The following is a 26,928-nucleotide window of genomic DNA, read 5'->3' on the forward strand; positions in this document are numbered from 1 at the left end:
TAGGGCAACCTTTGGGCAGAGGGGAGGAAAGCCATTGGCAAGTGCAGGGGGAGCACATGGAACCCCAAACCTCAATTCCTAGATGAAACAAATCTAGAGAGAAGTTTTGGGTGCTCCCTGAAGCTGCTGTAGTTTTCAAAGCTGCCTGTAGTTTTCTTACAAGAGATGGTGACGTGATACCCCTTTGGAGGACACCGTACCTTAGTTCTGGGAAGATACTCAAATGGATGATGTAGTTTTGCAAATGTGAAACAAAGTCTGCAGTCAAAAATGGAGATAACCAGAACCACCTGTGGCTTTCAGGAGCAGAAAGTGCTCTGCCTGGTAAGATCATGTGTAGATCATGCCTCTAAGTTGTAGGCAGAGCACTGCAGTCCTGGAGCTTGTTTCCTTTGGGGAAAATGGCCTTATTTTTTAAAAGAGGGATTTGGGTTGTTGTGAGCTGCACACCGAGGCCAGTTCTTACAGGAACGTGTCTTCTCGTGGAGAAGGTGCTGTTTCATCTGGGACTTTGTGAGATGTTGGGCACAGTCTCTCTGGGGCCCTGAATGTAGCCTTGAGTTGGAAGGACCCTACTCGTTTGAGGACTGGCAATCTGGGGACTGTTGAGAGCCAGCGCCTTTGGCTTGGGTTCTGAACTGGCTCCTGCTATGAACATTGTCAGAGGTGCCTTCAGTCGGTCTCCTTTAAGTGGCTCAGAGATGACCACTGAAGGGCAGGGCCTGGAGGGTTTGGGGGCTAGGCTAGGCTTTCACGTCTTTCTAGCAGGGGCTCCCTAGGCACAGTGACCCTTCAATTGACAGGATGTCCCCCTTCACCCCTAACCAAGGCCAGGTAGTGTCTGCAAACTTGTATGGTACTGGTGCCACTTTCTTCAGGTGGAGGTGGGGAGCGCAGGAGACCGAGGATCCTGAATCAGTCTGGAGGCAGAAAGAGGTAAACACCAAAGGAGTGTTTGAAGGCAGTGCAAAAGCACCAGAGTTTGGGGAGCACCTAGAACTGGGGCAGTAAACACAGAAGAGTGGAAGCACAGACTTGTTTCTCCTCCTTGACCCAGAACGCACACAGCCCTCACTCTTGCCTGGGTGAAGGGGCACCTGTGCCAAAGCAGGCACTTAGTTTGGAAGGAATTTTGGTTCTCAGTGTCAGATGCCTTGGGCGGGGGGGGGGGGGGGGGGGGGGGGGGGGGGCGGGGAGCGGCCTCAGCCGGCTCACTCTCATGGTGCTCTCATGCGCCCCTGGCTGCGGCTACTGCCCTTGTACTTACAGCTGCGGAATTAATCTCCAGCCCAGACCTCCTTCCTCAGCTCCAGACCAGCATATCCCTTCCTCCCGACAGCCCCTCCGGATGTCCCATGGCTCCTCAGACTCAGTAGCCTTTCCATATGTGTGTCTTATTGCCAAAGAACATCATATTGGACAAATTCACAGGACCCAGGAAACAGGGTTGCATAGGACATGCAGGAAAGCTCAGGATTGCATGGACTTTTAAGATGACTCGGGGGCACTGTGGAAGGCCAGGGTCAGCACTAACCTCTCCTTCCTTCCAGGTGAAAGTGTATACCGCTTAGCTTCTTGTCCTTTTTCATACTATTTGCCAAATTGAACTTAAAAAATAATTATTTAAGTAATTATTTATTGTCTGTCTCTCCCGATTTTAAGCTTAAGGGCAGGGATCATGTCCCTTTCACTTCTGCATTGCTGGTGTCTACCTAGTGTCTGACATATAATAGGTAATAAATATTTGTTGAATAAATGAATATCTTTGTTTATCACTCAAAATGCAGGTCCCTCTGGGGAGGGGGGAACCTCAGTTCTTTCCTGCCCTCTTATCCCTTGATGCACTCTGCTTCATTCTCCCAAACCAGCCTCCCGCTGCACCTTCTTCCCCACCTTCAGCCTTCTCAGATGCTCTTTTGCCCTGGGTGGCTTCATGGAATGTGGGTAGTGAGCTCCCCATGCTGGATTGTCTACAAGCAGAGGCAGTGTATGCACCCGTTAGGGTGCCCTGGAGGGTAGGACAGATTAGTGACAGTGGGGTGGGGCAATGTGTGGTTTTCTGTGTCATTACACATTGTGAGGCCCCCAGGATGCCTGATGTCACAGGGATAGAGTTTTCTCCACCGGTAACTACAGCTCCCAAGTGCTGGGGACTGTGCAGGGGGGTGTGAGCTGCCCTTTCAGGACTGGTGAACACACCTTTGCCACCCACTCTGCCTGTGTTCTATGCCCCGTGTCCCAGAGCTGCTGGGTGGGGGGGCAAGCAATGGGAGATCACAGGCCTGTGATTGCTGAGTCAGCCTGAAGTGAGTGGGATGGCCAGCGCATGATCTCCATCCAGCTGCTTTTACCCATCCAGCCCCACTGCCCAGGAAAGGATGTGACAAACCACAGAAGTAAATAAATAACTTAGGAATAATAAATAGGGGTCCAGCAACCACGAAAGAGTACAGGCCCACGTCAGCAATGTGTCTCCTCCAATTCCATACGCCCCAGGGCCTGGGCTGAGGCTGGGACTTCAGAGCTGCTGAGTTCTCCAGAGGAGGAGTCCTGGGTCCGTGGCCTAGTCAGTGCCAGAGTCTGTGAGAAGTGGGTCCTAAGGTCTCCACAGCTGAGGTTGTCTGGTGCCTGCGGGGCTGGGACTTGCAGGGCGAGGACCCTGGGGCCGCAGGTCAGTCGTCCTTCCATCTCTCCAGGGCTGATAGCCATCACTCACCTGGCTGAGGCCTCCATCTCTGGCCCAGGGCCCCCCACCCGCCGGCCAGCGGGCTCCTGCGAGAAGGCCCCAGGTTCGAGGATCTGCGGGTAAGGATACAGTCCGCAAACCCCTGGAGCGAGGTCTCAGCCCAGGCAGCCGCAGGCAGTGGCGGAAAGGCGGTCCACGGTCCTCCAGGTGCTGTTGACGTCCATGAAGGAGACCGCCTCGTAGCGCGTGGGTCGGCAGCACGGCTGGCTGACGGGGCGCGAGCCGGGGGGCGGCCGCAGGGCCCCGGCGCCCAGCAGGCTGGCCAGGCTGAGGTCGTGCGGGGAGCGCGCGCGGCGGCAGGAGCCGCTGCAGAAGCGGAAACGCACCAGCTCGTCGGAGCTGTGGCCCAGGCCGAGCGCGCGCACCGGCACCAGCTGCGACCGCAGGCGGCAGCCCCGCGCCCCCGCGGCCCGCGCGCGACTCCCCCAGCTCTCGCGGCCGCCCCGGCTCCCGGCCCGCGCCGCGCGGCCCCCGCGGGGAGGCGCGGGCGAGGGCGCAGGTGGCTGGGGCGCGGGCCGGGGCGGCTGGGGCGGCGGCCGCCGAGCTCTTCCGCCGCACGTGCGAGGCTGGCGGCCCCCTGCAATGAGATGGAGTCACTCGCTGGGTCCCGGGCCGGCCCCGCCCCGCCCCCCTCGCCTTCTCACCTACCCGGCAGGTGGCCGGTGGGGACCGCCGGGGCCGGGGCGGGGCCGAGACGCGGGGCAGGGCTGCGGGGCCCGGGGCCCAGGGAGGCCTCGGCGACGCTGCTCAGCAGGGCCAGAGCGGCCAGGGTTGGCCACAGGGCAGACTGCACAGAGAGAAAAGTGGAGCCTCAGGGAGGAAGAGGGCACCGAGGTCAGCTTGGGGTGTAGGGAGTTCGGGAAGGGGCTGGCTGGGGCAGCAGGGATCAGAGGCAGGATGGGCTCTTAGTTGGGTGGGGGGAGCTATGGAAGGGTTTAGATAGGAGGACAATGGGTCCGCGGCTTCAGGGAGCCCAGGGGAGAGGTCAGCTGAGACACTGACTTTCCTACTTACTCCTAGTCCCTCCTTGACCATTTCCCCTTCCGCTTCTGTCACCCGCCTGCCGAGGCCAAGCCATGCGTTCTCTCCCCAATCAGACCACCTTTCCTCAATACCCAGTGGCATCACTGGGAGAACCACTCACCTGCCGCCCAAGCTGGGGCCAGTGGGACAGCACAGAAGGGCCTCCACATCTGGGCTCCATCTCTGTCAATACCAGGAGCTCCCATCAGCTGTAGTTGACCTGTTCTCACACACACACACACACACACACACACACACACACACACACACACACACGCCCCCTTCTCTTGAGGCAGCTCGGAACATTGAGAGCAGGCCACCGCTCCACTTCAGTGTCTTCAGGCCAGGAACAAGGGGCTTGGAAAGGCGGACCCAACCCAGGAGGAGAAGTAACTACATCAAGAACCTAACTATGTGTTGATGCTTTGCACCTGTTCCTTCTTTCAGTTCTGACAACTGCATGAGGTAGATGGCAGAATCCTCATGTTCCACCTGAGCAAATAAGGCTCAGAGAAGCTCAGTGACTGTCTAATGTCACAAGGCCTCTTTCCTCAGGACCTTCCTGCCCTGTGCTACAGAGATGGAGCTTCCAGGAGCAGCTGGAGAAGGAACTAGGGAGCTTTTTCTCCATGTCACAGAGCAGGAAACCATGGCCTAGAGAAGAATTAGGGTGCTTGCTATTGACCTAGCTGATGTTAGCGAGACCCCGGCCTCAGCCTGTGTTGCCCACCCAGCACTGCAGCACCTTGCTCCTCTAAGATTTCAGTCTGCACCCCGAGCTGCCAGAGTTCTGTCTTCTCACCACAGATGTCCCTCAAGAGCTAGTCCATGATGGTGGCTGATGGGTCCTCTAACATAGGGCCTGGGCATGGCTCCCTATGGCCACCAGGGGGCAGCATTGCCAAACCTGTTGACTCAAAGGGTGGATGGGCTTTTCCCTTTGCTCAAATACTCAGGCTTGAGCTATTCCCAGGAGGACCAGCCAGGCCTCCACTTCAACCTCGTCTCTGAGAGCTGGTCCAGGTTTGTCCCCCTTCCAGCTTCCTGTAGGTCTGGAAACCTGGCCCTGCTTTTATAAGTTTCCCCCCATGAACCATCCTTCCTGAGCCCATCCAGCCTTTCTGAGCCCCACCAACCTTTGGTGAACCCACATTGGCTGGCATTCCCATACACCCCTCTGGGGCCCTGGAGTCCTCACTAGCTGGTCTGCCCTTGGGTCCCAGCTGTCACCTTCCACCCCCACCCCATAGCCCACAGAACGTCTGCATACCTGTGGGCCAGATCTCCCCAGGCCTCACTGGTGTGGTCCTCCAGGGCTAGGTGTGCTCTGCTAACTGAATCGAGCCTTGATGGGCCAAGCTAGTAACTGTTTTCAATGATGGAGGGAAACCTGGGCCAGGCAGCCTTAGTGGCCCCCTGCACTAGGGGGAGCTCAGGAGCAGGTCTCTTGAGGGCAGGGCAGGGCAGGTCCAGTCTCCCTTCTGCAGCCTGGGGCCACTTGGTGGTCCTCCAGTCCTTGCCCCGCTTCTGCCAGCCAGATACTCACCACAGGGGTCCTGCTCCGTGTTCTTCTAGGCACCTTTCCTGGGACCAGTGCTGGGCTTTTCCCCGCAGCTTAAAAGGCTCATGCCCAAGGCTGTGCACCTGGCAGCGCCTCTTTTAGCCAAAAGCGTGGCCTTGGCAGCCAGTCTGTGCCCTGTAGCGGCAGCAGGAGCCTCACATTACAGCGGGCTAGCGCAGTCCGACCAGCAGCCGGGGGACCGAGGGGGCTGGGAGGGGCTGAGGGCTGTGCCTCCGGCCCAGGGGAGGGAGAGAGAATGTGAGAAAGGAGTGGAGGGGAACCATCCTGCCCGCTCCCCCTAGCCCCAGGGCTGGGCCAACAGGTCAGCTTACCGAGGTGCAGGGCTCCGGGTCCGGGACGCAGTGAAGGCTGGGGCCTGAGGGACCTGCTGCTGGCCGAGCCCCTGAGCCGTGTCTGGGGGCCGGGCCCAACTCCATCCCTCAGCAGCCTCATGCCCGCCGCCATCCGGTGTCAAATTCCAGCCCCGGCGTCACCGGATCCTGGGGTGGGGCCCAGAGCGCCCCCGCCCAACTCCACCTTTCAGGGCTCACCTGGCCACTCCACCTGCTGGGATAGAGTCCCCCCGCCCCCCCCCCTCCCAACTACCCTAGGTCCCCAGAGCTTGGGGGGAGGAGACGCTGGGAGGGGACCCTGGGACTCAGAGCTAAGAACCCAGGCGGCGGAGAGGCGCGGGAACTGGGCGTTCAGAGTTTGTAGACACGCGAAGTAGGGAGTCGGGAGGCTGGGCTGAGGGCGGGGAGGGAGGGGACAGGCCGGTCCCTGCCTCAGCCGAGGGCCCTGCAGTCGGTGCGGTCTCTGGGGTCCCGGCTGGCCGGCCCGCAGTGGCTGCTCCTTGCTGTCTGGCCCACCGCTAACTTCTCCCAGCGGACCCATGGAACTCGTCATGTTGGTGAGGCGCTGCGCTGGGGCCCTGGGGGCCTGACCCTGCTCCAGCCGCCCTGCCGCAGGGCCCCCACTGCCCGGGACTTGGAGTGGAGACAGATCCGAGAACACCGCTGCTCACCCGGGCGCCACAGGGGCAGTGCTGGTAGGCGCGGGTGCCCGTGCTGGAGAAGGGAGGGTCACAGAGGAGAAACATGCGCGGAGGCTTTGAGGTAGCAGCTGGAGGGTAGTATTTCAGGTGCCTAATTACGGCAATTTGGCAGGTGGGGTGGAGGTTGAGTGAGTAACATGGATAGAGGTAAGGAAAGGCCAGATCCTGTGTGTCATACTAGAGTCTGGCCTTTATCCAGGTGGCACTGGGGACCACTGAAGGGTTTCAGGCAGGAGGATGGTGTGACCAGACAAGCATTTCAGAGACTGGCCGCAGTGGGGTGGATGGTCTGGGGATATGTAAGGAGGCTGCTGGGGAGAGAGGAGCCTGAGGCAGAGTGTGGGGCTAGCGGAGGGCTGCAAGCCTCTTTCGCGAGCACACCTTCTTGGAAACTCAATTGATCCCTGATTGGATGGGGTGAAGAGGTAGGACAAAGGTATGCCTTTGGCCTGGGTGACGAGGTGGAGGCGATGCATGCTGGCAGCTGGGGCTTCCGGGAGGAGGGGCATGTGGAGGACAGGAGCTCACGAGTTCAGTGTCCGACGTGTGGAGTTGGAAGGACCTGTGAATTACCCTAGCGGCGATGTTCAGGAAGTAGCTGAATCTGTAGCCTGCAGCAACGTGGAGAGAGCTGGGGTGGAGATGGCAACTTGGAAATTGTTGACCAACTGACAATTGGAAGCCATGGGTGGGGATGAAAGTGCTCAGGAGACGTGTGTGGACCAGCTGTACCTTGACTATGCATCAGAACCACCTGTGGACCTTTTAAAACCACCCACATCTGGGCTCCACCCCAGACCTGAATCAGAATCTTGGGGTGGGCATGTGCCGTTTTCCCAATCGGTGCAGGTTATTTTGGCATATGGCCGGGGCTGAGAACCACAGCTTTTGTGAGAGCAGTTTCTGTGCAGAAGCCAGACCACAGAAAACTGGTGGTGGCTGTCCGCAGGCTTGACAGGACCCTGGTAGGACAGGGGCCACGCAGTGAGTAGATCCTCTCTTTGCTGCCTCTTGCAACCTGGGGCTTTATCAGCCGTGGCTGCCTCTTGTAGGCAGGCAGCCTATGCCCTGTACAACTCCAGGGGGCGACATTCCCGTAGAACATGATGTGCTTTGGAGTTGTGCCCAGTTGCCAGCAAAATCCCAAGGGAGTTCTGGGTGTGCCTGTCTCTCAGGGTCTTGCTTTCCCCTCAGCTGAGGAGGCTTCTGCCTGAGGACAAACCACGGCAGTAAGGGGGCAGGTGGGAAGGTGGTGGTCCTTGGGATGGCAGGTGAGAGGTGAGGGGACCAGCCAGCCTGTCATAGTGGCAGCTCTGGCAGGAAGCTCACTCCATGGCTTCAGATGCAGGTGTATGTTTGTCCCATTCTCAGGCTTGCCTGGGGATGCTGGAAAGGGAGGGATCAGACTCTAGCGCTCTAAGGGGGTGGGGGTGGGGATAGCCTTTCTAATGTTCACCTGAGGGTGCCCAGAGGGGGCTGTGCCTTCCTGTTCTGTGTGGGGAGAGGGGACCCTTTGTGCTCTGGGTTGGGGTGGGACATACTCTCCCCAGGGCTCAGCCTGGGGTGCCAGGAGCAGGTAAGGTCTTTGAGCCTGTGTCAGAGGCTCAGTATAGATCTTTCCTGTACTTGTAGGAATCTCTGTCCCTGCTTGCAGAACTGGGGTTCTGGGGACTCAGAGGTGCTATCGTAAGGCTGTGGACTTCAGTGGCTCCTTTAGGAGGACTAGGGTAGACTCTGGGGCATGCCCTTATACCTTTGGTCTGCTTCTCTTAAAGCAAACAGGGTGTAGGACTTTGTGGGATGGGAGAGGCTTCAGGAGGCCCCTAGGTAGCTACCCGCGTCCAGCAGTTGACATGAGAAGGGAAAGAGACCCAGGAATCTGCGTGGGCTAGAGAGATGGCCCTTGAGTTTAACATAATTGCTGAGGCCCCAGGTTCCTGCCTCTTCCAGGAAAGTCAGAGAAAGCAAGAGGAGGCCAGATTCGGGGAAGAGCTTTATTGCTTCCAGGATGGCTGCCACAGCCTGGGTAAGGTCCTTGAGCCTCACTTCCCTCTGGTCCAAGCTAAAGGCAGAACCCAAGGACCTGACAGTCTCATTGCTGAAGTCCAGAACAGCTGCCAGGTTGGTCAGTCCAGGCTGGGGCACTGTCCTATGGATCAGCTGCAGCTGGGGAGGGGGGCGCTATTCCCATCAGGTTGGGCCAGGCCCCATCTCCCAGGCTCTGTAGTTCTTTCTGCTTAACCCAGGGGCTGTCTTGTTGGCTTAAATGATGGCTCCAGGGTTTCCCTGTGGGGTAGTTAGGGGCTGGTGAATGGGAATACCCCATCTTCTCCTCAAGAAAGGCCAAACAGTGTCATGAGCTGGAGAGGGCTGGCATGAGACCTTGCCCACCTCCCCTGTAGTCCCGAGCATGGTCCAGGCTAGTCATGGCACCCCTACTCTACAGGGAGCCCACTGGTACCACGACCCGATAGGCCCCCTAGTGGGCCTCTTTCTGTATGGCAAGTGGACCAAAGTTGACCTCTCCAACCTTATTTAAAAATAAATTATCCCTACCCTCCCCCCAACCCCAATTCACAAAATGATAATACACCAAACACTGATTGGAGAAATGATTCCAGCAGCAGCCCTGCTGCCTGACGTCCACCTCCTGCATGCTGGGCCTGCTGGGCACGGCTGGTGGCCTCCTGGCCCTCTAGCTTCAAGGACCCAGGCTGAGAATGAGGCCAAGTGCTGGTCTCTGAGGCTGGCCTCTGGGCAGACACAGCTCTGGCTGCCCTGCCAAGGCCTCGCCACCCCTGGGGCCACTTGGCACTGTCCTTCTCGGGGTCTAAAGACTCCTGTGCCTTTCAGGCAGAGCCAGACCAAGGCCAATGAAGTGGGCAGGTGGTGGTGGCTGCTGCTTGCTCTTGGCGGTGCCAGGACCTCCGTGGCCATGTGCTGGGCCCGCCTCAGATGCCGCTGGTTAGGTCGGTGATGACACGTGCTTTCACCAGCTTCCGCAGAAACTCTTTCTCTCGCTGGATATTGTGCGTCCAGGACTGGAAGGAAAGACACGGAGATGTGATGAGTTGAGCTCAGTGCCCTCTTCTGACCACCACCCTCCCATGCTCCAGAAGGGCCACGGTTCATCCTCCCTCCTTCCCCACACCGGGAGAACTATGCCTCTTCTCCTCTTCCAAGTCTTAGATGTAGGCCTTCCAACCTTGTTCGCCACAGACTTCAGCACCTCCTTGTCTGGCCGTATGTCCAGGGCACCTAGGTCCTAGGCACCCTGAGGATAGGCAATGTGAGTCACTTAGGTCTGGCCCAGGCCTGGCGGGTGGGCCCTGCTGGAAAGAGAACCGCGTGGGGTGGCTTAGTCATCCTCTGGCCTGATGCAATCCAGTCTCCAGGCCTGGGGGCAGCTGATGAAATCCTGCCTCTCAGATCAGAGGAGCCAGGGGGCCCGAGACCAAGAGGCTCACCTTTCTGTTAATGTGGAAATTATAGGGAAGATGCTGCCTTCTGGGGCTTTCCTGGGGGAAGACTGCACCCAGGCTGAGGCTCTTTCCTGTCCCCAGTACTCCCACCAGGAGGCTCTGATGGCTAAGTCTCTGATGAAAAAGGGCTAACTGATTGACTCAGTGAGCGTGGACAGCCTCTTCACAGTTTGTACCCACCTGACTGCTCTGCTGGGTTGGTCAGCACCAAGCCTCACAGCGATGTTAACAAGCACTGTTTACTGGTGCTAAGGATGCGGGGCTCTGTCCTGTCCTTATTCTCATTCAGTCAACTTTGTACAACTGGCCAGATCCTTTCAATCTAAAATGCAGGCAAAATTCCCTATATTCTCTGAGTGTTCCCTTCTACTTTTTTTTTTTAATTAAAAAAAATGTTCATTTTTGAGAGAGACAGAGTGAGAGAGCATGAGTGGGGGAGGGGCAGAGAGAGAGGGAGACAGAATCTGAAGCAGCTTCCAGGCTCTGAGCTGTCAGCACAGAGCCCAACACGGGGCTCAAACTCGTGAACCGTGAGATCATGACCTGGGCCGAAGTCAGACACTCAACCAACGGAGCCACTCAGGCACCCCTCCCCTTCAACTTCTTATGCTAACCACAAACCCAGCTGCCCCTAAGGACAGTGTACCCCAGATGCATTTCAAGTGGGGACTGTTTTCCTCTCCCCCAATCCACACTCCATGACACCTGAAGGTCTACAGGGTCTTCCTCTCTCTATTGGTCCATCTACACAACTGTTCCTCCAAACTCCCTAAAACCTCTGGCTCCCTTGAGGCTTCTGTCATTATATTCTGCTGTCTGTGAACTGCCCCCTCCCTGTTGCAGCGTGATTTGCCCTCATTCCTTGAAAAGTCCATCTTCTGGCACACTCTCTCTTTGAAGGCAGGGACTGTTTGGCACAGAGTAGGTGCTCAATAAATATGTACTGAATGAAATTAGATTTTGTGGGTAAGCTTAGGAGTGCCTAGATGACGCAGTTGGTTAAGCGTCTGCGTGACCAACTCTGGATCTCAGCTCGCGTCATTATCTCACAGTTTGTGAGTTCGAGCCCCACATCGGGCTCTGCGTTGATAGCACAGAGCCTGCTTGGGATTCTGTCTCTCCTTCTCTCTGCCCCTTCCCTGCTTGTGCTCTCTTTTTCAGAATAAATAAACTAAAACAATTAAGAAAGAAAGAAAGAAAGAAAGAAAGAAAGAAAGAAAGAAAGAAAGAAAGAAAGAAAGAAAGAAAGGAAGGAAGGAAGAGAGAAAAAGAAAGAAAGAAAGAAAGAAAGAAAGAAAGAAAGAAAGAAAGAAAGAAAGAAAGAAAGAAAGAAAGAAAGAAAGAAAGAAAGAAAGAAAGAAAGAAAGAAAATGGATGCTTAGAGGAATGGTAGGGCCAGGATCTGAACAAATGTAGAAACTTACACTGCTCTCTGCTTACGTATCCCCTCCATCACCCCCAGCAAGAAGCAATCGATCTGATGGGTTAGTTTTAAGAACACCCACTGGGAATCACCAATGTTTGAAAGCTCAGTGGAAGACTGGACATTTTTTTCCTTAAGTTTATTATTTTTTTTAGTAATCTCTACCCCCCTTGTGGGGCCCACACTCACGAACCCGAAACCAAGGGTCGCATGCTCTTCTGACTGAGCCAGCCGGGTGCCCCAAGCCTAGACATTTTTTATGACGTTAAGGGATTATTCATTTTTTTAAAGGTGTGATAGCGGTATTGCGATACTTTTCATAAAGCTCTTCTCTTTTAGAGAAAGTTACTGAAATATTCAAGGCTGAAACAATACAATATCAGAGGCTTGTTTCCAAATAATCAGCGAGGAGGGGTGCATGAGGGGATAAACGGATGAAACACTGGCTATGTGCTGATAATTGAGGGATGTGGGTGACAGGTACTTGACAATTCGTTATTCTCTGTATTTATGAACACGTTTGACAGTGTCCATAATGAAAGAGCAAACAAAAAGGTGCCCTGGGGTGTAGCTCTCTTGAACCAGGAAATTCCTCCTCATTCTCCCTTCTATACAGACAGCATAGGAGCTTACCAGAACTATCTGCACTGTGTTGTCTAGAGTGTCTACGGGCTGGGGCAGAATTCTGGTGGTCCTGGGTCCCCAGCCTCAGCAGAACCCCGAATTCTGGAGGCAGCTGTCTTTCCGACAGCCCTTTTTGTCTTCATCTCTGGCTCCCTGTCCTTCAGCCAATCATTAAACGCCAGTGCTGCCCCAACTGCCCACACTTCTACCCTGTCGGCTCCCTGGGCGATTCCATCCATGCTGGCCTTGTATCTGAACAGGCAGCTGTGACCACAACTCACAAAAGGACGTTTCCAGACCGGGTCTCTCTGCTGGGTGCCACGGACCTCTGTGAGCCTGTGTAAGCCTCGGGCAAGCTGCTGCTCTGTCCCTCTCCTCCTCCTCGTCCACGCTCCCCGGGAGCACGTCCTATGCACCATGCCTGCCTCTCTGTCCTCTCTGCACCGCCTCTACTCACCGCTCAGCTAGCAGTCTAGCTCCTGGTCACCGGCCTTGGAAGCTGCTCTCCCCACCGTCCACGGGGCCCCCTCACTGGTGCAGCCACTGGCTATTTCCCAGTACTCATCTTGCTGGACTTCTTGACAGCACCCGACGTGGCAGACGGTCCATGAACGCTGTTCCCTTGGTATCCGTGACCCTGCACCTTCCTATCGCTTCTGTCCTTTCACTTTTCTCCCCTCTGAACTCCTTTGACGCCCCTTGCACATCCCCCAACATGCAATCCTTGCTCCACTGGCCTCCGCAGCCCGCGCACTCCCGCTGGGCCTGGAGAATGGGCCCATGGGCCGAGTGGAGGGGAAGCAGTGGTGGGGCCAGGGTGCTGCCTGGTTCACTTGCCTACTGGAGACACTAAAGGTGACGGCAGGGACCCTGAACCCAGGCACCAGCATTTCCAGTGCATCCTCGTCTAGGACGTTGGGAGGTAACAGTGAGAAGCAGGGGTAAAACATTAATATTGGTAATACCGGTGGACCTTTATGTGTGCTTGCTATGTGCCAGGCCTTTTTTTTTTTTTTTTTTTAAGCATCATCACATCTAATCTTCCCCCAAGGCAGTAGGTGCTGTCATTACCCTTTTTATTGGTAAGGAAAGGAAAGCACAGAGCCAGGCTCTGAACCCAGGCCATTTGATGTCATGGCTTGACCTCCTCAGAGCCCTGCATGAAGGGGGTGCGGCAGATACCAGGAGCCTCAAGCCAGCCTGTTTCACAGGGCTGGGCGGGGGCAGTTGGGCCTGAAAACGGAGATCTGGCGCACCGAAGAAAGGGAACAGTCTCCACCAGAGGGCTTTTCAGGGAAGGTGCTGTCCCTTCTACCTTCTTCCCGTACCGAGGCAAGCCCAGGCCCTGCGGATTTAGAATTCTGTTTCTTTCTCTGTCTTCTCACTGACACTGAAAAGTTCCTGGTCAGGGGTGTTCATCTCTTGCCTAGACTGTTGTGACAGCCTCCCAGCTAGTTCTGTCTCCACCTAGTGCCCTCATTTTTTTTTTCCCTTTACTTATTCAAATTCAAGTGAGTTAACATATAGTGTAGTATTGATTGGTTTCAGGAACAGAACAGTGATCGTCACTTACATATAACACCCAATGCTCATCCCAACAAATGCCCTCCTTAGTGTCCATCACCCATTGAGCCATACCCCCCACCCACCTCCCCCAAAGCAACCCTCAGTTTGTTCTCTGTACTGAAGTCTGTGCCCCTGTATTTCATGCTGCAGGCGCAGTGGCCTACTATGCACTAATCTACAGCCTAAAATCCTTCCATGGCTCCTTCTGGCCTTCAGAGTAGAGTCCAAGCTCCTCACCATGGCACAGAAAGTCCTGAGTGACCTGGCTGCTGCCCGTGTCTACAGCCTTTCACCCTCTGCCTGAAACGCCGACACAAAATTTACACAAAGGGAGTATGTGAGAGACCACAGATACGAGGAAAGAGAAGCCAGGAGACAGGTAAAAGCTGTGCCAGTGGTTCAGAATGGGTGCTGGCAGGGGACAAGAAAAGCAAGAAGATACATGAAGAGAGACAGATGGAAAGACCAACAGGCTCCTGGCAATCAGGAGGCAGGCTTGGAGCCAGTCACTGCTGAAGGTGATGGGGTCAGACAGACAGTTCTGGAGCTGTGCTGGACCTGAAATGGGCCCCCTATTCCTGAACCCCATTCCAGGCAACAGGAGGCCCAGCCGTAAGGCAGTTTCTGGTTTCCCAAGTCTCTCTTACATTCTTGCAATAACTTCCCATTATTTGAGGTGGCCCGAGTGAACCCCAAGCATGAAACAATACAAATGGCAACTGAAGCCACGGATGGGGGTGTCAATCTCCCACAGAACGTGTACGGCAAGAGAAGACTGTCCAGGATGGAGCCCTAGCGAATACTGACTCTGAAATCAAGGACGCTGAGAAAGAGAATGAGAGAGATTGGCGAGCGAAATCAGAAGAACGAAATCAGCAGAAATTACTGACTCCGAAGCCCGAGCAGGAGAAGTTTCAAAGAGGAAGGAGTAGTCAACATAAAGCATGTTTCTGAGAGGTCAGGAAACATGTGTCCACTGGATTTGGCAGCCTTGAGGTGAGTCACTGGTGACCTTAGTGGGAGTCATGGCAGGTGGAGGAGGAAGCCAGGCTGGGAGGGAGTGAGGAGTGCAGCGGGCACGAGCCAGCAGGAGCTGACAGAGTCCCTGCCGCAGCCTCCGTTTTCCCCGCAGGACAAGAGGGTGGGGGAGCTTTCAGGGAGGACAGGGCTCTGGGCTGGAGAAGGGCGCACCAATAAGCGGTGAGCAGAAGGACGGCTGGCTGAGATGGGAACCCCTACACTTATAGAATCTGCACAGATGGGAGGCGTCTTCCAACCCCCCCCCCCCCCCCCCCTCATTTCCTTGTGGGATCAGAGAAGCTGCTCGAAGTGCTGGCCCAAAATGTGCAGGTTCCAGGCTGGGATCAGTGGAAGGCTGGTGGTGGAGGTGGAGGGAGTGGTAAGAGGGGCTTACGTGGGCCCTGGGTGTGGAGGCAGAGATGCCATCAGAAGAGGCTGACTGATAGCCCGGGAGACCTGGAATGCTTCTGGAACATTAAGGCACCTGAATACAGGGATCACTTGGGAAGCAATGCTGGGCGATAGAGAGCTTCAGTGCTTTCCTCTGTGGGGGGGCGGGGAGGGTCAGAAGAGGTACAGGGACTGAGAGGCAATGTCTGTGGGTGGTTTGAGGGGGCACAAAAGTCCTCGGGGGGAAGGTAGGACTTGCAGTAGAGAAGACGGTCCTGAGCTGGTGCCAGGATGAGCATGAGGGTTGGGAATAGCAAGGATGAGGCAGGAGCAGGACCAGGGCAGGGAGAGGGTCAGGGAGGGAAAGTTTGGGGAGAAGGGTGGGGAAAGGAGTCCTGGGTTCAGGGGCACAGAGGACGCTCGGTGGTCAGAGACCTGAATACAGGGATGGACCTTCAGGGATCCAACTTAGCTAAGGGCAGGGCAGAGCGTTCTTGCGAGCTCTTGGCAGCCAGACCAGCTGCTGGCTCACCCCTTTCTGTTCTTTTGTGCTGGGACACCCCTCCATCGGCCCTGCCCAAGGGACTGCCCCCCAGCCAGCCCGGCACCTCTTTGATGGCCGCCATGCGCACGGTCTCATAGTAGTGCAGGGGTGCATTGGGTGTGCTCATGTCGTAGCCAAAGCCTGCAACCGCCACCTCATCACAGCCGTGTAGTGCCATGGTCACTGCCACACTGCCAAGGGTCGGGATGTTCTGGAGAGGAGAGAGGAAGCGTAGAATTCAGCTGGAGGACCGAGTCAGGCTGAGACCCTTAGCGACACTCATCAGAGCTGAGTTCCATTTCTGAGGAACAAGCCCTCTGCCCCTCACCCTGCCACCCTGTCCTCCCCTCCCACAGCATCTCTGACCCAGCTCCCCTCTGCCCTCTCCCGGGGCCCCACTCTCTCACCCCGCGGCCCATGAGGCCGTTGTTGAAGGGCAGTCCGATGAGGGTGAAGGCGGCCTCCTGGATGAAATACGGGTTGAGGATGCGAATCTCAGGGGGCTCCTTGGGCACTCGAGTGGCCACAGATTTCCAGAAGCCATCCGACGCACTCTGTAGACACAGCGTAAGTGGGCATGAGCTGGGCACACAGCTTGCGATGGGGCCGCGTGCGTGTGTGGCCAGACCCCAAGTGTGTACAGGCAAATGAGAAACAAGGTGGGGCCTGTGTGGAATAAACACCGTGGTAGAGGGATGACCTGGTGTGTGTGTGTGTGTGGCGGGGGGACACGGGATGTATGACAGTCACAAGAGGAGGTGGTGGGGAACAGAGAGCACATGGTGGGGCCACGGTGTATGATGGTGGACACAGAGTGAACTGCAGGGCAGGGGCACACAGCGTGGGGCACTGGGGTGTGCTGTTCCCGTTCGAGGGGATTCTTGGATCAGCACGAAGACCCAGTGGGCCAGTTGTCCCCTGCCCTTCGCAACTAGCTGAGGGGCCCACGAGGACCCTGCCCTCTCTCTCCTATCTGCTCTGCTGGGCTCTCCTCCTTTCCCTTCTGGTGTCTCCTTGCTTTCAGTCAACTGTTCTAAAGTGAACCTGAAAAATAAGGACAGAACGTGAGCTAGTAAGGCACAGAGGAACATAGTATGCCACTGATTAGTGGCGGATGACGTTAGGCAAGTCACAAGCTCTCTGAACTTCAGTTTCTTTAACAGCAAAGTGGAGATCTCAGGGAGTGCAGTCCCATATGGGAAAGGCATCAGCTCTGAAACGCGACATCCCAGCATCCATTCCAAGGCCACACCTTCGTCTCCTGACTCTCTCCCTTCTTCCAGTTCCCAGCCCTACATTTCTGTTCAGTACACGACCCCTTCCTGGTCTAGTCCCTGAAGTAGATCACGCCAGCTCTCTTGTGAGCTCCCTCAGTCCCCTGCCCCCTTGCTCTTTGATTGCCCCAGCCTAGGGAAACCCTGAACTTGGGCTCAGTCCATTCACCCACCTTTTCCACCCTTACAAATGGGCTTCAGTACTGCTGGAGAGAGTCACAGTAATCCTGCAGACTGGAGGCATTACCAAGCCATGGACTCTAATCTACTATTTCAGGGTGTTTGTTATTCGCCTAGAAAACCTAAAACAATCAACTAAACTTAGAAGGCACAGAATAATTTAGTAATGGGATCTGTACTCCAACAGAAAACAGTCACCAGATACAATACAAAGGAGATCCCATCTGCAATCCTAACAAAATCATCAAAACTGAGTAATAAACTTAACTATAATTAAAAAAAAAACACTACAATCCTTTATCGAGAGATATAAAAAGAGGACTTGAAAAAAAATTGGAGATAAACCATGTTTTTAGATTGGAAGGCTGAATATTAACACAATGGCACACCCTCCCTGATAAATGAAGGCCTAACAGAAGTCTAAGAAAAATCCCAACAGGGCTTTTGAAATTTACCAAAAGGATTCTAAAAACCCACCCAAAATATTCAACAGGTAAAATAGCCCCCAAATTTAAAAATTAGATATTAACAGGGGTGCCTAGGTGGCTCAGTCGGTTGAGCATCCAACTCTTGACTTTAGCTCAGGTCATGATACCTGGGTTGTGGGATCGAGCCCCCTGTCGGGCTCTGCACTGAGCCTGGAGCCTGCTTGAGATTCTCTCCCTACGCCCCCTCCCCTGCTCATTCTCTCTAAATAAACAAATAAATAAATAAATAAGATATTAAGAATATATTATGAAATTGCAATTATTAAGATATGGGATACGTGTATAAGAATCTGTGTGTGACACAAAGATCCGTGAAACAAGACAGCCCAGAAGTAGAGTAATATATATATTTGTTACCCTCTAAAGTATGTGTATGCGTGTGTATGTGTCTCTGTGTATGTATCCTGGCGCTTTGTGGTGGAATGCACACCTAGGTAGAATTCTCCGGTATTGCTATAGGAGTAAAATTGGTAGAGCCTTTCTAAAAGACGATGTGAGAGGCACCTGGGTGGCTCAGTGGGTTAGGTAGCTGACCCCTAATTTCAGCTCAGGTCATGATCTCACAGCGAGATCTCACGTTGGACACTGTGCTGACAGTGCGGAGCCTGCTTCGGATTCTCTCTCTCCCTCTTTCTCTGCCCCTCCCCTGCTTACATGCACGCTCTTGCTCTCTCTCAAAATAAAAAATAAATAAAAGGCAATCTGACAATATGTATCAAAAGCCTCAAAGTTGTTTTTATATCCGCTGACTGCAATATTTCTCTTCTAAAAGTAGTCAGAATGGTGAAGACCTTTGGAAAAGGGTGTTTATTACAGTGTTATTCATAAAGGTGAAAAAAAAATCCAGAGGCTTACAACAGAGGTTCGATTAAATGATACATCTGCATAACTCAGTGTTATAGACATCAAAAGTATGTTTTCTAAGAATTGTGTCACTAAGATGCACTGTAACTTATTTAACCAATCTGCTGTTGCTGGACACGGACCTGGTTTCTTCTGGTTTCTTCAGATCTGCTCTGCCTTCTGTGTTCTCTCTTCTACTATCCACCCATCTTCCAAACCAGAACACCAGGAATTCACATTAAATTCTTCGTATCTTCAGCCCATCCTGGCTTACTTGGTCATCTGCTTCTTTCAATTCTATCTTCTTAGAATCCCACAGACCCAAGGTCAGGGGCGACAGTACCCGGTAGGAAAGGGAAGTGTGGACATGGCCCAGATCTCACGCAGACCTGGGGAGGAACTGCTCCTGGGAGGGCCAGGTGTGGACTGAAAGGAATGGCAGGTGCCAGCCTGTGCCAGGCCCCTGTCCCCTCTGCGGAGCCTGGCAGGCTCCAAGAGTTCTCCCCCCCCGGGGTTTCTGCCCGTGCCTGTCCCCCACACGTGAAGAGCAGAGGGCACAGGGGCTGCTTGGGAGAGCCAGGAACAGGCACAGCCTGGGGTGTGCGAGACTCCAGGCTAGTTTTCACAGACATTACTTGATTTGTATCTCCTCCATTCTCCCCCACTTCACAGCTACAGATCCCAAGACAAAGTAGCATGCTCAAGGTCACACAAGTGGCTGGGCCAACACTCAAACCCGAATGTCATAAAACCAAGATGGGCGTTCTTTCTCCATGCTATTTATCACCATCACTACCATATTCCCACCCTCAGACTTCCCACCTCAGGAAGTCTGGGGCCTGGAGCTGAGGAAGAATGAGACCTCCCCTCTGCCTCCAGCAGCTCTGGGGTGAATAGGGGTCACCTGGTTGGTGCCCCACATCCCATTTCACGGAGGGCACTGGGGCCCAGAGAGGCGAGGAAATGGTCTGGCTGGATCCAACTTCAGAATCTGGCTCTCTCCATGACACCTTCTCTGAAACGTCTGAAGCCCCATATGTGACCACTATGCAAAACTGGCAAATGAGCTTATCACCTCAAACCCTCTGTGAAAATCTGATAAAAGCTTCAGCGGGGAGGAGGAGCAGCTGACCTGGCCACTTAGGTTTGAGGGTACTGAATGTGTCACATTTACTAGGACAAGGCAAAAAGTCTCTCTCTCTCTCTCTCTCTCACACACACACACACACACGCCTCTCTTTTTGACTCCCTGCTCCCATGCAGCACAGGCCCAGCTCCTGATCTTGGCCTCTGCTCCCTGCCTCAGGGGAAAAATGTAGGTCCCCCAGGGACAGGAGGCCTGCGCTTGGTTTCAAGTCCCAGGGAGCCCTGCGTGAGAGCCCTGGGAACTGGCATACGGAACAAGTCAGTGGCTCTGTTTTATTTTTCCCCATCTGTCACTGTCCTGAGGCAGAGTCTCCTTAGGAATTTCAGGGAAAGGAGGAACAATAAGACTAAGATATGATTTGGGTATTTCGGTGTTTCCCCAGCCATAAAATATCAAGTACCAGCCTGTCTCCTAAAATAGAAGCTATGGCTTCTCTTCTCAGAAAAACATACACAGGCACATACACATTACATTTTGCAACCCTTGCAGAGGTTCACAGAATCCCCGAACTCAAGGGATCTGCTGACTTCTGATTAAGAATCTCTGGTATCGTGGGGCGCCTGGGTGGCTCAGTCGGTTGAGCGACCGACTTCGGCTCAGGTCATGATCGCATAGCTCATGAGTTCGAGCCCCGCGTGGGGCTCTGTGCTGAAAGCTCAGAGCCTGGAGCCAGCTTTGGATTCTGTGTCTCCCTCTCTCTCTCTGCCCCTCACCCACTCGCATTCTGTCTCTGTCTCTCTCAAAAATAAATAAACTTAAAAAAAAAAAAAGAATCTCTGGTATCAGGATGGGTTAAATAGGTGATGGGGATTAAGGAGGGCACTTGTGATGAGCACCAGGTGCTGTATGTAAGTGATAAATCACTAAATTCTACTCCCGAAACTAAATTTACACTGTATGCTAACTAACTGGAATTTTATCTATCTATCTATCTATCTATCTATCTACCTATCTATCTGTTTTGCTTTTAGACAATAATACAGGTATTTCTGAGGTCAGTTATGATCATTTGTTCCTTATTTTTTAAAAATTTTATGTAAATCCAAGTTAGTTAACATACCACTTACATGTAACACCCAGTGTTCATCCCGACAAGCGTCCTCCTTAATGCCCATCACCCATCTAGCCCATCCCTCCTCCCACCTCCCCTCCAGCAACCCTCAGTTTGTTCTCTGTATTTAAGAGTCTCTTATGGTTTGCCTCCCTCTCTGTTTTTATCTTATTTCTCCTTCTCTTCTCCCGTTTTGTTTCTTAAATTCCACATGAGTGAAATCATATGATATTTAGCTTTCTGACTGACTTATTTCCCTTAGCATAATACATTCTACTTCCATCCACATTGTTGCAAATGGCAAGATTTCATTCTTTCTGAGTAATGTTCCATCGCATACGTATACCACATCTTTATCCATTCATCTGTCGATGGACATTTGGGCTCTTTCCACACTTTGGCTATTGTTGATAGCGCTGCTATAAACATGGGGATGTGTGTGCCCCTTCGACACTTGATCTTAGCCAAAAGGCCGAGAAGCGATGTGTGTGCCCCTTCGAATCAGCATTTTTGTATCCTTTGGACAACTAACTGGAATTTAAATAAAAACTTGGAAAGGAAAAAAAAATCTCGGGTTATCAGGTGAGAAGGGATGAGAACCCCACACCCACCAACGTCAACGGGGCCGGTGGAAGCAGAGGCACCTGGGGGAGACCAAGAGGAGCCATGAGACAGACAGGGATGTGAGTGAAAGAGCAGGAGCCTTGGAGTCTGGAAAACCGGGGTTCGCATCCTGATTCGACACGTGTGTGACCTGGGGGCAGTCACATCATCTCTTCAAGCCTCAACTTCCTCGGGCCTAACAGGGATGACGGGACCCACTTCCCAGACTGTTGCGAGGATTGTACGAGGTGCTATGCACTTTGCAAAAGCATCTGGCACCATGTTTGGCACATAGCGCGAGCTTAGTAAGTCTCGTCTATTATGTTTGTGAGCCAGTGTCACAGAAGTGGAGAGGCAAGGAGAGGGTGTGGTCGGAAACGCCGGATGCCACGCAGGCCAGTACACAGACACACACGCGTTCACACGGGGAAGCCTGCTTTTCCCTCCGGTTCCCTGCAGGAGGGCAGTGGGCGACGGAGCCTTCCCGCGCTGGGTGACCCTGCCAAGCCCGGCCCCACAACGCAGCCCTGTCCCAGAAGGCTTGCCCAAATTTGGCCCCAGGCCTCTCACAGCTCATTTCCCTGCCCCACAGGACACAACACAGAGGCCTATAAAGCCAGCCCATGACGCTGGCCCCAGAATGGTCAAACCTCTCCTCAAGGCCAGCTGTGGACTGCATTCCTTGTCGAGTCCCTCCCCCTCCAGGAATGTCCCTGCCTCAGTCAAGCCTGGACCCAGCTCATGGGTGTGCAGCCGCCAGTCTCCCGCTGATGCAACAGCCAGGAGCAATGGGGAAAGCTTCTGGGAAGAAGGTGCCTCCCTGGACAGGTCTCCTTCCGCAGCCCCTTCCTCCCTCTCCCTCAGGAGATGAGAGATCTGGGAGTAGAGAGGCTGACCTTGGGCTGGTGTCCCGCGGCCCAGAGCAGGGTGGGCGCACTCACTCGGGCTCCCGGCTGCTATTGCCTTGGGACAGGCTACCCCCTCTCCCTGGGGTCACCCCAACAGCTACCAGGTCTGCCCACCTCCACCTTCAATTCCTTCCCTTCCCTGCACAGGTCTGACCTGCACACTCTCAGGAGGACTAGAATGTTCAGTGGCTTTCCACTGCCCACGGAGACAGCCTGTCAGGATAATTCAGCGCGTGGGTCTGGTTTTTGCTTTTGTTTTCCTAAACCAACAGGAATCTGTAACTCAGTGGAAAAGACAGGGTAGTATACAAAGACCTCAATACATGGTAGGATGATTATAATGTGAGCAAGAGCCAAAAAAGAGGCTTAGAATACCTGCCGTGCTTATTTAGAATACAGAGGAGACATACCCCAAAAATGTTCACACACGTGGCATATAAAATGGGAGGGATGGCAAGGTGACACAGGAACAGAACTAGAAGCAAAATGAAGAGCTCGAAAAGAAGCTATTTACAGATGCAGATACTTCAAAGCTAATGATTGCAAATCACAAAGATCACAAATACTTGGGTGCCTGCTAGACATAAACCATGTTCTTTTTGTACAGACATATTCTATAGTATTCCAGACAACCAACCCTCAAAATGCAGATTACAATCATACAAAAAGAAACCTTCAAGAGCATGTGGTCCAGTCCCCTGCTGAAGAAACCCAGGCCCAAGAGGCTTGTTTTCTTATCCAATCTATGTCCCCTGAGGATCCACTACCACTGTTCTTCCCCAGCAACCCAAACCTAGTGATCCATCTCCCGTGACCTTGCCCTCTCCCTCCTGCCCGGGGACTAAGCAACTACCAAGTCTGCAGCTTCTGCGCTGGTTCACCGTGCGACCATACGCTTCCCACCTTCAAGCTTCAGCCCATCCTGCTTGCGGCCTGAGCTGCCCCAATTATTCTGCAGGTCTGTTTTTGAACCCTGACACCTTAACTGCTCACTCTGTGTCCCTGGCCTATGTTTTTGTCCTATCTAAGTCTTATTATCCTCGTCTATAGAGTAGGGGAAATAAGAATAGTTTCTGCTTCATGGCGTTTTGGGGCTATGACAATGAAGTCACGCGTGTCATATGTCTGGTGACAAGTCAGCTCTTTGGCTTCTGCTATTGTTTAGTCCACAGGATGAAGTCCGAGCTCCCTGACGTGACCTTTATACCAAAGACCCGTCACAAGACCCTTCATCGTCTGTCCTCTGCCTACTCAGCCTCGTCTGCAGCCCTTGCCCCCCACATACATGCAGGCCAGCCCCATCGCTTGTGGGGCCAGGGACAAAATTTCAAATGGAAGTCCAGATACCACATGTCTGAATCTTGGACTCTAAATATTTGAGAGTTATAAATCAAGGTACCAAGCTGTTAAATAAAAATATATTCTCTTCTCCCTTGAAAAACCACCTGGGGACCCAGGTTTGAATTTAGAATCTGGCCTCCTGCAGATCTGTGCCGGACCGTGGTGCTGTGAGGAGAGACAGCCCCAGCCCAGCTCCCTTCTCTCTCCACTCCCGTCCCCACCCCACGCCACGAGAAGCGTTGTGCACACGTGAGCAGACTCCCCAGCCCGCACCTCCACCTCCCTGCAAACAGCCCTCCTTGGGCTTAGGGGTCTGCACAGGGAGGTGGATTCTGTCTTTAGGAGGAAGGAAGTGGACTGACCACTGCGAGTGCAAGAAATTCTGAGGTCTCTAGCAGCTGGTAATGGTCTAGCGCCTGGGGATGCGTCTGCGGGGGGCAGCTCCCTCTTGGCCTGCTTACTCCTCTTCACTCCATGGCAGGGGTGTGGTAGGAGGAGAACCAGGTGCCCTCCCGCCCCGGTACAGGGGCACTGCACTCACGTCACACACCAGTTATACTGAATTATTTTTAATTCACCAACTGTACCACACTCACTACCAGTGCTCTTCTCTGTGCCCCAAACTTCATCTACGATCTCCAAGAGGCTGAGACGGGCAGCTGGTTAGGGTCCAAGGCAAATTTACTTCAGTGTCCTGGAGGCTGAGAAATGGGGTGGCTGGACCTTCCCGCCCAAGTGGCACTTGCCCTGTGCCCAGGCCCCGTGCTCTCCCTGACGCACTCACTCTTGGGTCCTTGCCTGGCTGAATCTCGCTTCTCAGAAGGGGACCGTCACCTGCAGGGGGAGCACACTGTGTCCAGCGTTGCCACGTGTACTGTCTTGCTCGCTCCTGAGGGCAGTCTGACAGGGAGCCACACGGGGAAGCTTTTCCTGTCCCCACTGTACAGAAGAGGAAAAACGAACCCCGAAGACATGGGCTGAGGCAGAGGAATCATTGTTCCCAACACTGAACCCAGCACTGCTTTGCCAACCTTGCCCGCAGCAAAGGAACATGGGGGGGGGGGGCGGCTGTGAGGACGGCTGTGAGGACAGCTATGAGGACAGCACTCCTTCACGTCACCGAACTATCATTTACATAATAGACCCCTCAGGTTACATTTGGGTTTGGCCATTATTAAATAACACTCTAATAACAATCTTTGTGTGCCGATCTGTCCTTCCTTTGGGTAATGGCTATTGGTGCCAAATGTCATTTCCTTTCCAAAAATCTTGTCTCCGTTTATACTCCGACCAGTAGCCTCTGAGAGCACCTGTCACTGAACTCTTGCCAGAATCACATATGATCATTTAAACATGTTCTTTAAAGATGTGGTGGGTGATAATGGCATCCTGTTGTCTTCACATGAATTTCTCTGACTGCTGTAAGGTTAAACATATTTTTGTTACTAGTTATATTTCCTTCTGTGTGATCTGCTCAGTCTCCTGCCCTTTATGTGCTGGGGTCCTAATGGTTTTCTTGTCAACTCTCATAACAATAACCATTTGTCTGTCATATTTCCCAAACACACTTTCCAAGGCTCTGTGGCATCCAGTCTCTTCATTGTTGTGAATTCAGTTTAAATTTTCATATATTATCAAGTCTCATTTCCCCTAGCGCGTCCACCCCTTGAAAGTTCTTTTCCCTCTGGGGATGTGATTTCTATTCTACTTACTTCAAAGTTCCCTTTGGTTGTATTTTTATATTTTACTTTTTAGTCCATTTGGAATTTATCTTGATGTGTGCTTTGAGGAGAGGGTCAAAAAAACCGTTTTGAAAGCTATATTTGGCAAAAGCAATGGACAGAAATAGGAGTCGGCTTGGGGCCGACTTCATGAGGTTGACAGACAACTGAAAGAGGCAAAGCGCCAGGCACGGTGCAGTTCTCGTTTTTTTTATCAAGGACAGTGATCTTGACCTGCAAAAAGAAGATCAAACATGGCTAAAGGAAAGAGAGGCCCCAGAGAAGCAAGAGGAGAGCAAGGGTCTGGATCTAAAAGAACGACCTCCCAGGGCCATGAAAGGGGGAGGCAGCCCAGCCAAGAGGAAAGAGTCCTGGCTGAGGGTCAGAAGACTTGGGTTGGAATCCTGACTCTTCCAGAGGTTCCTGACTTACTCTGGGCCTCAGTTTCCACATGTATTTATTCACTTATGTGTGGCCAACTGTGTTTAAGACATTGCTGGAGGCGATGGACTTACAGAGACAAACCCCATGGTCCCGGTCCTCTGGGGGCTTGTGAGAGTTGGCAGGGCAGTGACCCCTCAGGCGTGAGGAGTGTTTCGGTGGGGACTCTGAAGAGAGGCATCTATGACAGCCTCACGAAGGGGAGCAGGTGAGGCGTGGAGGTGGGATATAGGATCTCTCTATTCCGGCACAGCCAGAGTGGAGGGTGTATGTTGGGTGCAAGAAAGAGGGGCAAGGACAAGGAACGGGTCGGCAGGGGCCAGGTCATGGGCGCTATGCCACAGAGCCTGGTTTTATCCTGCAGGCCAGTGGTTCTCACAGCTGAGCCTGTATCCAAACCTCCTGGAGGGCTCATTACAACAGATGGCTGGGCCCGCCCCCAGAGGTTCTCATTCACCAGGCCAAAGGTGGGGCTCCAAATGCATTTCTGCCAAGTTTCTAGGTGATACCCACGTGTGGGCATAAGAAGGCCCTTTGAGAGTGGCAACATGTAGGCAAAGGGAACCATTAAGCAGGAGAAGGAACCAACCAGAGGGACACTTGAGGAGGATTCTTTTGGACACAGATTTGGAGAACAGACTGGAGGGTGACTGGACTGAAGGCAGGGAGATAGGAAGCTGCTGAAATAAGGCAAGTGAGGTTATTTTTAAAGGGGGGAAATCCCAGATTTGGAGACTGAATGAATACAGAAGGCAAAGGAGAAGGAGGAATGAAGCATGCCTCCCAGGAGTTTGGCCACGAGCCTGTAAGACCAGGCTCGGTACTGTGCCCGCAACTCGGTACTGTGCCCAGTTCACAGCAAATGCTCGCTGGGTATCTGCTGACAAGTTGTTCCTTTAAAGGGAGGCAGAGGTTGAGTCCACTGGATTTGGAATCAGGTCGCTGCCAGCAGAGAGACAGGTCTGGAAGCTGGACTGGAGAGGGTGGGGAAATAGAAGGGGAAGACATGGAGAGGCATCGTGGAGAGGTAATGACTCTTTCTGGAAACCTGAAAAGGAAGGAAGGACAGAGGAGGAATACAAAGTAAAGAGGGCTTTCACTTTTAAGGTGAGAGAGACCTGAACAAAATTACATGTGTGAGAGGAGGATCCAGTAAGAGGTGAGAAAAGAAGTAAAGGAAGATAGTTCCTGGGGAGGTGGGACAAGACGGCATCCAGAACCTGGGAGAAAAGTGACCTTGGATGGGAGAGGCACAGAAAGCATAGTGAGGGAAGCCGGGATGGATGGGGAGGCAGGTAACTTCATACACTGGAGGCTGGGAAGTCCAGAGTTCTTGATTGCTGACCACCTTTATTCTCCCTGTGGAGTAGGGTGTGAGACTTCGGCTTAGGACAGGGATGGAGGTGTAGTGGAACTGAAGACGGTGGTGAGTAGGCTCCGAGAGGAACGACGGCCAGGGACAGGACACAGGGGTGGCAAGTGGCATCAAGATGCTGGT

At 53.5% G+C, this 26,928-nt stretch overlaps 2 protein-coding genes and 1 long non-coding RNA gene across 8 annotated transcripts in view; 1 reads left to right on the forward strand and 2 right to left on the reverse strand.

The window, feature by feature from the left end:
- Nucleotides 1–2,397: 2,397 nt before the first annotated feature.
- ARTN (artemin) lies at nt 2,398–5,910 on the reverse strand. Its single transcript, XM_058717713.1, has 4 exons — nt 5,663–5,910; nt 3,891–5,465; nt 3,395–3,533; nt 2,398–3,323 (listed from the first exon to the last, which is right to left on the reverse strand). The coding sequence occupies exons 2-4, from the start codon at nt 3,948–3,950 to the stop codon at nt 2,842–2,844; spliced, it is 681 nt and encodes a 226-aa protein (XP_058573696.1). The 5' UTR covers nt 3,951–5,465; nt 5,663–5,910; the 3' UTR covers nt 2,398–2,841.
- Nucleotides 5,871–19,011, forward strand: LOC131504863 (uncharacterized). The gene is made up of 3 exons (XR_009258171.1): nt 5,871–6,378; nt 13,630–14,475; nt 16,597–19,011. It is a non-coding gene; the product is annotated as an uncharacterized LOC131504863 (long non-coding RNA).
- ST3GAL3 (ST3 beta-galactoside alpha-2,3-sialyltransferase 3) overlaps nt 9,215–26,928 on the reverse strand; it is a 202,292-nt gene continuing 184,578 nt past the window's right edge. For 3 of the 6 annotated variants that reach the window (XM_058717706.1, XM_058717710.1, XM_058717708.1), the window contains 4 exons: nt 24,103–24,207; nt 15,841–15,987; nt 15,498–15,644; nt 9,215–9,425 (listed from right to left, as the gene is read on the reverse strand). In XM_058717706.1, coding sequence (XP_058573689.1) covers nt 9,336–9,425; nt 15,498–15,644; nt 15,841–15,987; nt 24,103–24,207 — 489 coding nt within the window. In that variant the 3' untranslated portion in view covers nt 9,215–9,335. The remainder of the gene's footprint in view (nt 9,426–15,497; nt 15,645–15,840; nt 15,988–24,102; nt 24,208–26,928) is intronic. The other 3 variants (XM_058717707.1, XM_058717712.1, XM_058717711.1) reach the window with 1 other exon arrangement.

This window comes from Neofelis nebulosa, chromosome 2 (assembly GCF_028018385.1).
Source record: "Neofelis nebulosa isolate mNeoNeb1 chromosome 2, mNeoNeb1.pri, whole genome shotgun sequence".
In the NCBI taxonomy this organism is placed as follows: domain Eukaryota; kingdom Metazoa; phylum Chordata; class Mammalia; order Carnivora; family Felidae; genus Neofelis; species Neofelis nebulosa.

Coding starts and splice junctions, on each gene's coding strand:
- ARTN (XM_058717713.1), bottom strand. CDS start 3,950: ATGGAGCCCAGATGTGGAGGCCCTTCTGTGCTGTCCCACTGGCCCCAG. Junction 3,534..3,890: donor GGCCCCAGCTTGGGCGGCAG/GTGAGTGGTTCT, acceptor CTCTCTGTGCAG/TCTGCCCTGTGGCCAACCCT. Junction 3,324..3,394: donor CCCCACCGGCCACCTGCCGG/GTAGGTGAGAAG, acceptor ATCTCATTGCAG/GGGGCCGCCAGCCTCGCACG.